The following is a 12,475-nucleotide window of genomic DNA, read 5'->3' on the forward strand; positions in this document are numbered from 1 at the left end:
TTACGCTTGGCTTTGGTCTTCTCACCTGTGTTTTGAAAGCTCTATTTCTAAGGTGTCATGCGTGTCACAACTCCAACCACAATGAGCCTTTGGTTTGTAAGCATGCAACTCTTATTTTATGCTATTAGTAACCCATAATAAGGTCCAGTAGCCAATGCATCTGCTTGCGCTGTTTGAACAGCAATTACTGCAAATACAAAACACACTACTAAAGTAAAAGTCCATTATTTTAACTACCAGCATCTGTTTTGAAACAGCAAAATGTATAAAATCAGTATAAATAATAGGCAAGTGAGTGTTGTTGGCATAACAAAGAAACAAACCCCGTCTAAATATCAGCAATTTGCTAATAAAGCATTCACCATAGACCAAAAAAGCATTGTTCTCAAAATGTGACCTTTCATTAGTGAACATTTAAAAGCATGTGCTTTTTATATGAAAAAAAGAGGAGCAGTGATTGCCTTTTTAGCACTACTTGAACTACATGCTTGCTAGTAGTCAAAGATACGCAAACATTCAAAAAGCATATATATCCATTAAAACAACACTGTCACCCACATATGCAAGTCTTAGAATGTGTTTTAATTCATAGCTCTTTCGATCTGTCACTCACCCGTCCATATCTGTTAGCGTAGGACCCTGTAAGCAAGGAATGGAAAACGATGATGGTTTCATCCAAATCCCAAATGAATACTCGCTGTAGGAAAAGAGAGAGCAGAATCAATATGTCTCTCTCTGCATGTGGATAGGTGATCCTTCTATTAATCAATCGATTAATGCACAGATGAGCAAATGGGATCAAAATGTCTACCCGTTGAAACATGGATTTCGGCATCCCGCGCATAATATATTTCACCCTATCAAAACAATACGATTTGATGATATTAACGTGCAAATCATTAGTAGGCAAAATGGAATCTCATAAAAGCGCAACCACTGAACTCTGAACACCAGCGCAAAAATAAGTAACACAAAATGTGCATCACTCAATCATAGGATATCAGTTGACTTTTTAGCACTATTCCATATGTTTTCAGTTTTATGCACATTAATAAATTTACACCATTTGACAAGTGGATTTACAGCAAAAATGAATGTCAAAGCGGTAAGAAAAACTGAAAGGAGTCAATTTTGATGATGCGTACAGCAGTACCTCAAGGTCGGAGTCTGGAGGTGGTGAAGGGTTGTTGTTTCTTCGTCCTCGCCCACGTGATTTTCCATCTGAAACCCGACGCAATCGATCTGAATCTGAATCTTTAATGGGTGTTGATGGACTATGGATTGTGCTGTATTCTGCTGTAAGAAAACACAAAACTCCTTACGTTTTTGTTGAAATATAAGGATTAGAATTGTCTGCTCACAGTAGATTGTCAGTTTGCTCTTCACGTGTATCATTTCACTGGAATTACGTTGGTTAAAGCATACAAAAAAACACTAGAGGCTTACGACGCAAGGTATCCGTCAGCCAATCTAAAAACGTGCATTTCATTGGATGTGTATTTGCAAATTTCTGCAAAATATACATTATTTTTATAGTACGCAATGTTGTTACAAAACCCTTCACAAATTCCAAGGATGCAAGACAACACTTGTATAAGAAGATCCTTGCAAACCTACACACAGCTCAAATTATTAACATCTGATGACCCAGCATTAATCTCAATCAAAAGTCATCAAACGAGAATGATAATTATGTATAGACAAAGTAAATAAAAAGACATTTTCTCAGCCCAGTCGTACATTTGTAGGATGTGAATAAATGCTTTAACGTTTGTATTGTCTTGTCTTCATTACAAAAGCAGCATTTCCAAAGCGATTTATGAATACTCTTATAGGCAGCTAACATTTAATTGGTTAGAAGCAGTTTGAAACGAAGATTGACAAATAGCCTCAAGCAAGCACTATTAGAGAACCTCTTTAAAAAAATGTGTTTAAATAGGTTCAGTAAAACAAAGCATATACTCTTCCAGCAACGGCTTATTTACTAGATAATTATAATTTGTCATCCAACCATACTGTAATATTTTCTTTTTTAAGTGAACATAGCAAGCATCCATCAAATCATGCAGTTTCAGATTTAAACAATTCAGGCAATATTCACAACCCATTTAAGTGGGTAAGAAACGCATTGCTTGAATCTAGCATCACATGCTTAAACTGTGATAATAAAGTATGCTTCCCAGCCACAACAATGCTAGTTAACACCTTAAATCCTTTCAGCAAAACCAGAGAGCATAAAGATGGAATACCAAGTTCAGATCCTATTGCCTGTATGGGTAAACAAAAGGGCTAACATACAAATGTACACCAAATAAGGCCATCCCACTTACTTAAGATGTCACAAGGCAAAGAATTGGAGCAACTGAATCCCATAAAGCGGGAAATGGACAATCCTTTGAAAATAAAAATAAAATTATGGAATAACTGAAAATCCACCATGCTCCAAGTAAAACATTTTCTATTTCAAGATTAAAGGTAATAATTTGAGTTTTAATTATTTATAATCAGATTTTAGATTAAAACAATTGTTTATATAGAATCTCAAAAATATGAATTCCTTCAAAGTTGGTATTAAGGCTCCCATAATGTACCACCTGAAGGAATTGATTTTAATATGTTTCCCATTAAATTGTAACACATAAGATTTTCAGAGAATTATTTTCAAAATATTCTACTACCTCATTGAGGCTTCACTGTAATCCTATCTGTGGGAAATCCATTATAATGAGGTCATCTGCAAGGAAAGCAACTCATTTTAGCATGATTGTTGTTAACTTTGTTCATTACCAGATCAAAGTTGGCAAAGTAAAGATTGAACAGACAGGGAGCCAAGACACAGCCCTGTTTAAGTCCCTTAGATGCAGGGATAACCACTGAAGAAGAATACCCAGGTGAAGCTATGCAGGGAAAATATACTTTTTTACACCTGGTAGAAACCCGTACTGCTGACTGATTCTTTTGTAGAAGATATTTAAGGAAAATGACGACTACCTGAAATCAAAGTGAGAGGTGCCGAAATAGTGCCTTTCCTTGCTTCACATGTATAATATTTGTTTCATTGTCATGAACAGGGTGCAAATGGTCACATAAGAGACAGCACTCGACACATGGTGTGGATTGTACCGCAAACTAAACCATCCCATAACCATATTGGCCCGTGAGTACATTTCACCCAAGACTGCGTTTTAGCCAATGTAAAGTGAAAACAGCAGATACAGAAAGCCGTGGTTTAAAAGATAACTCAATAACTTTATGACACATTACCCAGTTGCGAGACACCTGAGGGTATTCTCCCAAGTAGACCTCGAAAATCCCTTATTCAGGTGGCCAAGGAAGGGCTAGTACCGTCAGATCCCAACCCTGGGGGTGGACGAGTGAGGGAGGATCACCTGGGTAGGGGAGCCCAGGGTTGTGCTCTGGGAAATACCCCAGGTGAGATGCAGTATTATACTGAAGAGGAAGGTGAGGAGGACAAAGTCCCTGAAGCTTTTGTAGGGTGTACCACATCCGTCTCACTTTCTCTCATCACATCTCTCTTGCCCAAATCCAACAACCCCTCTGTATATAACAAATCCCCTAGAAGCCCAAACCCCTTTGCATTCAGAAACTACATCTCCCAGAATCCCTGTTTTCCTATGTCCTACCCAAATACTCCCATTCATTCTCCTTCCCATGCCTCTGATTATTATTTCCAACACTCCCAATCTGCTCAGACAAAACACTTCCGTTCCCACAATCCCCCCTGTTCATTTCATGATAATAATCCTCTTCATTTCCGTTTGTTTTACAAACCCTACCAATCTCACCCTTCTGAATTTACCTACCCACCCAGGACGAAGAATATAATTCCTCATTACACCCACCCCCTTTTCCGACATGAACACTTTCTCACACCGTGGAAGACAACGGACTAACCCTACAGCCATTTACCTGACATGTCCAGACACAAGGGTCAGGCAGAGTCAGGCAATTGACCAGAATCACACACACTTGATGGACCTTTCTCTTCCCCACTGGGATAAAAGGTGGAGCACAAGAGCACACGACGAGCAAGACTGATGGCACGACGAGACAGCTATCCAAGCCTGGCAGTTCCAGAAGAGGATTAAGGTGGTGATAAGCCAAAAGGATGACATGGAGAGAAGCAACCTTGCCCTTTCCGACCCAGACCTGCAAAGCCGCCCGAGATGGAATTGTAAGACTGCAAACAATAGCCAGCGTGTGTTGCAGCATATGTCAACGGTACATGGAGCATGCCAAGGCTGATAAGCAGGACAGAGAGAGAAGCCTCCTACCATGGTACCATCCTTGAATACAGATATAAGAAAAGCCAAGCGGTTCACCAGAGCTGGTGAGTCGAGGGGAGAACCGATAAGAAACCAAACTGTGTTGAACGAAAGACGCAAAGTGGCAAAGTAAGGCAAGTTCAAAGAACTGTTAACATTAAGGGACAACCAGCTGCAGAGGGGTATACGACCCTGTGGGTGCTAACTCAAGAGACTCTGGTTGATCATGCGTTCGTAGAAACAACCGATGCCAGAAGGCCTTAGGAGAGCCGCAAGGACATGGTCAAAGTGGTCATACAGGGGTCCAGCACAATCCACTGTACAGTTGAAAGTCTTTGACCGACAAACCATTAGAAAGCTAAAGAAAATTAATCCCGAAAAAAGTGAAAAAGCAAAAGGAACATTGTGTTAACAGGAGTGAACCAGACAGAGAGGAGTCCACAGTGAATTGTTTAAAAAGACATTATAACTTGTGAATGCAACAGTTGAGATCGTATGGAAAAAGCCGTAGGGAATCTGACAAAGGGAGGCTAACATTCGGGAGGGGTCTGAGCCCTGAAGAGGGGAATCCGGGGGGGCAAAAAGCCATCACCCCGCCGACACGTGAATGCAACAGAGAAATCTTTTGAATACAAGTCAGAGTGAACCCAACGTAGGGAGGCTGTTATTCGAGAAGGGTCTGAACCCGGAAGAGTGGGACCCAGGGCCTCAGAAGCAAGAGATCTAACCACCAGAGGTTCTTATATCACAAGGAACTTTTTGTGGATCTGAGCCCGGAAGAGGGGGATCCCAGGGTGGAAAGCCATCACTCAAAGACAAGTGAATGCCATAGTGATCCCGACAGAGGGAGGCAAACATTCGAGAGGGGTCTGAGCCCTGAAGAGGGGAATCCGGGGGGGCAAAAAGCCATCACCCCGCCGACACGTGAATGCAACAGAGAAATCTTTTGAGCCCAGAAGAGGGGAACCCAGGGGTGAAGTCATCACCCAATGTAGACTAGTAAGGAACTTTTTATTTGTTATTTTTGAACACATCAGGTTCTCGGAGGAAAGACACTTTTCTGTAGAAAAGAGACTTAACCACCAAAAGTCCTGATACCTGAGAACGGAACTGTTGTCTCGTACTGGCAAAGCTCCAGCATGTGCTATGCTCAGGAGTCCAGCCTTGTCCTATGCTCAAAAAATGGGGGAGGGAGACCCTGGCTACCACATCCTGACTTATCATTTACAAACACTTCTTTCTTTCTTGTGAACACCATCCCACACTCTTTTTGTATTTAGTTGTAAGGATTGGCAACTGTTTTTTTATTATAGACCCTTTTATTTTACAAGACTTAACTAGGACTGCCTTATTATTATTTGATAGTCGTAGCTTGCTCCCATTTTAGATTTCGGATTAGATTAGGCATTTAATGAACACCATTGAACTGTGATGACTTGCGTCTGTCTTTACTGTTACTACCATGAATTCCTTACACAGTGCAACAATGTATAGTAATATATTATATTATTGAAGATACATGGAGTCTGAAAAATGTACAAGCCGCATTGCATTTCATCAATAATCAAACATTTCCTTATAAATCATGAGCACTGCACATCCTAACATACCAAGGGCCAATGTGTCAGGAATGTATTCCAGCTGAATGGAGAACAGTCGGTGGTACAGAAATAAACATTAAAGTGAGAAAAGTCAAGTAAATTATCCTGTGCACTCATAGGATAAAGTGTGTGAAATGCCATGTCTTTGTGCAGTACATGCAAACGGCAAAATGAACTATTATTGTGTCCACAATTTGTCTAATGTAATCTTGTATTACTGTTTTCATTTATTCAATTTATGTTGAGTACAACAAGAATGAAGCCTTTGAAATGTTTTTTATGGAATTGTTTACATTTTATCATTTCAATAAAAGTAAATAAACCCTTCATGCCTACACATTTATACAATGTTTCAATGTGGATATTCAAGTTAACAGAAAAATCAGATTTTACTTTCTATAATCCGGCGTGTGCATTTAGGCCTACCTGTCATCTGACAGTCCTGCCCTGTGGGGTAAGGCCCATTCATCACATCAGAATAACCTAGTATATAGCCAGAACAAAATGCCTTAGTAGCAGGCCTTCAGAGTTAATGATAAGCCCCCACCTTACAATACCACAATATGGTGTGCTGCATGATAATTAATCAGGTCTAATTGGCCAGGGCAGAGCCTCAATCACATCTTCGTGCACTTAGCAGATCACCTTTGACAACAATTAATGCAAAAAGCACAACCACTTGGATGTTGTAATGGCATGCGAACAAAGACACCTGTACAAAGACAAAGACATAGGACTCAAATAGAAGAAAATGAGATGATAGCTGGAAAGTTTAAAATTAAACTTAACCTCTGGCATAAATCTGGGCAACCCTCCAGACCATCATTCTTCAATTTCCCAAGCCATTAAGGAAAAAGGAAAGACAATATGCAAATCAGGCTTGGTCCCAACCATAAAGGGGCAATCCAGCCTGAACTGCTTGGGTACATCCCTTCTGCATGAGACCACAAGCAACCCAAGACATGTTTCTGCCCCTCATTGGGGCATCATCAGTGAAGTATAGCTTGGGTCTCAGAGGTCTCCAATCAGTTTGCTGAAAGGCTGGCTAACATCATGAGTTTCATACTCCAGAGATAAAACTAAGAATGGCACTCTATAGGAAACCATGCACCATTCAAAATGGACAGGACACTGTCCGTTAAAAACAATTTCTAAGATAACTCTGATACCCTACGAGTTACAAACAAGCTGAGTGTGCTGTAATTGTGAGACTTGTACCTATCAAATGACTCTAAATTTGAATTTCCTACAATGTTTTGTAAGTACTGCAATTAATAATATGTATAACATTGATCTATGAAGACTGATATAATTATGCCACATATCTAGACATCCATCTATGATAACAGAATTCCAAAATCGATATTGTATTGAGGTGGCATGTTGCTACCATGAATTATGGAATAAAAATGCTTGTGCATTCAGAATTATTAAGAGCACATTGTCCCCCAAGTGAATTTCTGGTCCCATCCAAACAAGGTATAATCAACCAATGAAGATTGGTGAGTGTATTCTCTGGGAGTGTTTGCGTGTTAGGTATGCCAATGAAAGAACTTGAACTATCAGAATCTATGACATAATCATGATTTTAACATAAGAAAAGTTATGCAGTCCCATCTATACCGTGTTTCTAGCACAGTCAGCAGAGCCGGTGTTTGCCTTTCATTCTGTGGAGTGCTCTTCATATTAGATTGGAGAGGGATAAGACCTATCCAATCCCCTCTTCCCTACATTATATTATCCTACTTTCTTACCCTTTACCTCACAAGCAAAACATATTCTTAGCACATTTGTCTTTGGCTTTGACCCACCTATTCATCTAGACCTTTTAAAAAGACACAGCCCATCCATTGGGAGGACCTTGGTCAACCATTCCCACAACATATGTAGGATAGCCTGAGCACATCCTGAGCCACTCACACACCCACACTTTACATATATATTCAATAAAAACAATGTCCACCAATAGACCAACTGCTGACATGCCATCACATTCTCTGCACAGTGTTTCACTTCCACACACCCGTCTCTTCTTGTATTTGTAGTATACCATTTTCCAGTCAATGCCTCCCAAGAAGACTAGGGTCCTGGTCTCCCTGGGTGGAACTTAGCACACCTAAACTTGGAAAAGGTTTACATGCTTTGAGACTGTAACAGTGGTGAGCTGACAAAGTACAAAAAATCCTATTATTATTATTATTATTATTATTATTATTATTATTATTATTATTATTAATAATAATAATAATAATAATAATAATATAACTATTTTGAAAAGTAGGAAGAGACAGGAGAGGGCATGCAGACTCTGGAATTAAAAACTGCAGGTAAGAACACCTGCTGCTCCTAGTGGATGAGTGTTGAAGATGACATGGATTATCTGAAGATGAAGATGACAATGCCTTATTGATGAGGGAGTTGGAACCAACATAACCTGATTAAGACCAGCTTTCCTGAAAGTGCAAGGAAGGGGACAGCAGGGATCTGCTGACTGGGAATTCCCTGGGGACATGTAAGGGTCTCTGCTGGCTCTGTGCCTTTAAAGAACTATTCAAAGTGAGTATAACACTCCCCAAATGAAATTCGATAATTCCCCTAGAATATTTCCCCGCTTAGTTCCTGGGATGCAAGGGAATTTGGAGGCACTCTTTCTAAACATAATCCCTTAATATTATGGTGGAAACATGCACAGTGCCTTTCACTACAAGTAAGATTTGACTGAATAAATATAACACCATTTCTGAACACTTATACAGGGATTGACATTATTATTCATAGAAAGAGAATAGGATATTGTAGTTTGCTATTGTGAGTTATATCCTGATATTTCATTTTACTTAAACCCGAAGGGGATTACATTCAAATAAATATCAAATGCTTTGTTTGGACTATGTGCACTGTATAAACGAGGGGACACATCCCAGCACTGACATAGTAACATTCATAAGTTACATTTAAAAGTACTTTAAGTGTATTCACAAATATAGCCCCAATTGGCTGTGGTTCGGGGGTCATGCATCATAGCCTAATGAAGAAATGCTTAACAGTATGTGATTTGTGAAAGGCATATTAACAAGTAAATGTGTAGGTGAAATGGAATTAGCCTTCCTAATGCCACTCACCAGTGGAAATGATCCCAGTATAAAAACACTCTCTCTTCACGTTTGACATTGCATAGTGTGACCAAGTTGTGAAGTCAAGTGGGAGCGCTACTCCTTCTTATATTACAAAATCGCAAAACCATTCTCCTAGGTTAGGGGTTGAACCAATAGTCTGTGCATTCTAAATTTATAACACTGCTTCTCTAACCCAAAACTACACAATGCACATGTGATGCATAATAAACTAGATTCAATTTCATGCTCAAGCTAGAAACCCAACACTTCACAGTGTAACAAATAAAAACAAAGTGATATAAATAAATGTGCATACATGGCATTTTTCCATTCTACCTTCATTATCTATTGCCTAAAGTTGATTTGCTGTAACGGTGAACTGAAAATAACTTTTATAATAGCCAATGAATGGCATTATGGACATAGATTTAAGTGCTGCTTAGATGTGGCCTGCTATTATTTACTATTATAATTGTTTGAAATATTAATATGTTATATATGAAGCAAAATGGTCACAGGCAGGCCAAGTTTAACTGGGTAAAAAACAAACATGGAGACTATGGGGGTCATTACGAGTTTGGAGGTAGCCATGGCTCTATTAGTGCCATGGCTGCCTCCAAACCCGGGTCCGGGTCCGGTCTGACTGAATGGGGACTTTCCGGGTCATTCCGACCTTGGAGGACCCGGTAAGTCCCCATTCAGTAAACCATTCCACATTCCCATTGAGCCCCCATAGGGCTCAATGGGAATGGGGAAGGCGCTAATAATGGCCCATTATTATCTCCAAGGTCCCTTAACGGGACCCGCAGAGAACGGCTGGTCAGACCAGCCGTTCCTGCTGGGACTCGCTAAGGGACCTCGGAATAGGGCGGTAAAGGTTTACCGGCACCGGCATCCTTACCGGGGCCCGTAACCCCTTACCGCCCAACATGGAATGACCCCCTATATCTGATGTCTTGTGGTGACTTCCCCTGCATAAAATAAGGGGAGCACCTTTGAATTTGTTTATGTACATACATTTGAATTTTAATCATAAAACCCAGCTTGTTCATTGTCCCACAAATGGAGGGGATGGGGCTGTATTACAGGAGCTATTAGATCGGTGTTGCTAACTTAGTGAAAATAGCATGTATGAACATATGTCTCTTACACCAAAATGAGGTTTGCAAAAAACAACCTAAGTCTATAACTGAGGGAACGTCACACATATAAAAGTAATAAAAAAAATAAAAAGCACTACTGTCTCCCAAAGAGCAAACCTCCTATATAAATAAGTGTAATCCTCTAATAAAAAATGTTTTAGTGGAAGATAATTGTTGTGAAAAAATCAAACATTCTAATTCAGAATCATCAGAATAGTTAAATTATGACTTAGAACCAGGCTGTGACATTACAAAAACACACTAAAATGAAGAGAGAAATTGAAAAGAGGCGAAGGAACTATACAGAAATTATTCTATTGATGTATAAGTAAATGGATATTACAAATGTCTCAACAAGGCGGCGGATATGTTTTTCTAACTCTAGGATGCATTATATTCTGGAAAGAACACACTCTGCCGGAGCAAAGCTGTGACCTATATGCAGATTCAGTATAGTTTTAAGGGCAATCACCTAATGTGGCAAAGATTCAAACCTCTGTACCTAAAGGAGAAGGGCTCATCATAGGACAGTGTCAGCTTGTGTTAACCAACTGCACTCTTTCTTGCATCAGCTCTTAATTATTCATGGTGCTCTGAATTATTCATGCAAGGCAGTCCAAGAGATCATTGTTCTTAGGCTAAATCCCAATTGTTCCTCAAGGCATGCAGTTGATAGGTTCCCACTAGCCTACCAATGGCATTCCTTCAAATAAATGCTAATAGGTGAACTGCACAATATGCTTACCATGGGCCAAATTACATAAGCTTTGCACTGGTGCAAGTGCAAAGTTGCACATTATTAGCACTAGGATAAAGTTTACCCTATTTCTAAAACCACTGGGACATATTAGAGAACCATTGCACTATGCCAAGTGCAGTTTGCATGGTATAAGCACCATTAGCACTAGAGCAAACTTTGCCCTCGTGCAAAAATGCATCGCAAATGCATCTTTTTTGTTCTAGGACAGTTTTTGCCCTGGAGCTATACCATGCCAAACTGCACTTGTCATGGTGCAGTGGTTTTCTAATATGTCCCAGTGTTTTTAGAGATAGAGAAAAATGTGCCTGAGTGCTAATACCATGCAATGTTGCACTTGCACTCGTGCAAAACCTATGTAATCTGGGCCCCTGACGTTCATTTTCAAATGTTCTTTCAGTTTTATTTCAAAATGGCAGATTGTCATGCAAAAATTAGAAAACAATGTGACAAATAGAATGTTGCACTTTTTTTGATGGACTGTATGTTTAAATGGGGAGGAAATATATCTGCCAAATATGAGTGATATGATATCTGGATGGAAGTGCTCTAGTTGCACATGTATTATTTTGCTATAAACATAAGATCCAGATGTATATACGCTATACCACATACAGTGTAAACATAGGCATGTCTTGCTCCCCTTTAGTCAGGCACCCTCTGTGTAGGGTTAAGAGATGGGTGGTTTGTGGCTGCAAGCCCTCAACTAAGGGGTTGTGTGTCCCCTGTCAAAGGTCATAACAAGATTGACACAATTTGTTATCTGCATTTTGCACTTGTCCTTGAACAGCATATGTTTTTCTATAGCGCAGGAATGAGCCCAAATAGGGCTTTAATCATTCTAACAGGAACACAGCCATGCAGATGAGAGAATACACTCTCTTCAAAGTCTCGCCAAGGAAACTCAACTGTTGCATTGGATATTAGGGCCAGAGGCCCTCTTGTGCAATATTAAATACTGCATGAGCTGCATAACAAAGTGATGCAATTCAGCAAGCGCAACCATTCTAACACATTCTGTGACCTATACAATTTACATGAAGTGCCCAATGCATACATAGAGCAAGTGTGCCTGGGATACTTAGTATGCAACCATGTCAGCATTACATTCCTTGCAAATGATCTATAAAATGTTTGCAAAGAGAATAAGTGCAAACAAAGTATAAGAACAACGAACATTTCTGGTATTCTTTATAATATGTATTTCATCATATACTCTTTGTTTTTTTATAAATACATTTAAACTATAATATCAAATTTAGGTGAAATGCAGCGAAGCAACTTTGGTGTGGCATTTGGGTCCTGCGAAATCATTTGCAAATATAGAAACAGAGGAAAACCGCCTCCACAAACACCTACATGAAACAAATTACAAAGGACAGCAATCCCTGTACGCCACATAAACATGTCCATCCTCGCATAGAAATACACCAAAGGTATGCAGACAGTGCAAGTCATGCCAAGCTGCTCCCCATGCTGTAGTGCTCAGGTTGGCAATCAGAGCGGCTACATTTAAAACGATGGTGGCAATGGGCGGGTCTGAATAAGCCTAAACTGAGAAAGGAGGTGCTGC

The 12,475-nt window shown here is 39.7% G+C and overlaps 1 protein-coding gene across 13 annotated transcripts in view; it reads right to left on the reverse strand.

Moving 5' to 3' along the window:
* EYA1 (EYA transcriptional coactivator and phosphatase 1) overlaps positions 1 to 12,475 on the reverse strand; it is a 395,631-nt gene that overhangs the window by 197,349 nt on the left and 185,807 nt on the right. For 10 of the 13 annotated variants that reach the window (XM_069621198.1, XM_069621199.1, XM_069621197.1 and 7 more), the window contains 2 exons: positions 1,154 to 1,296; positions 614 to 697 (listed from right to left, as the gene is read on the reverse strand). In XM_069621198.1, coding sequence (XP_069477299.1) covers positions 614 to 697; positions 1,154 to 1,296 — 227 coding nt within the window. The remainder of the gene's footprint in view (positions 1 to 613; positions 698 to 1,153; positions 1,297 to 12,475) is intronic. The other 3 variants (XM_069621196.1, XM_069621195.1, XM_069621192.1) reach the window with 1 other exon arrangement.

This window comes from Ambystoma mexicanum, chromosome 5q (assembly GCF_040938575.1).
Source record: "Ambystoma mexicanum isolate Mex_15411 chromosome 5q, UKY_AmexF1_1, whole genome shotgun sequence".
Taxonomy (NCBI): Eukaryota; Metazoa; Chordata; class Amphibia; order Caudata; family Ambystomatidae; genus Ambystoma; species Ambystoma mexicanum.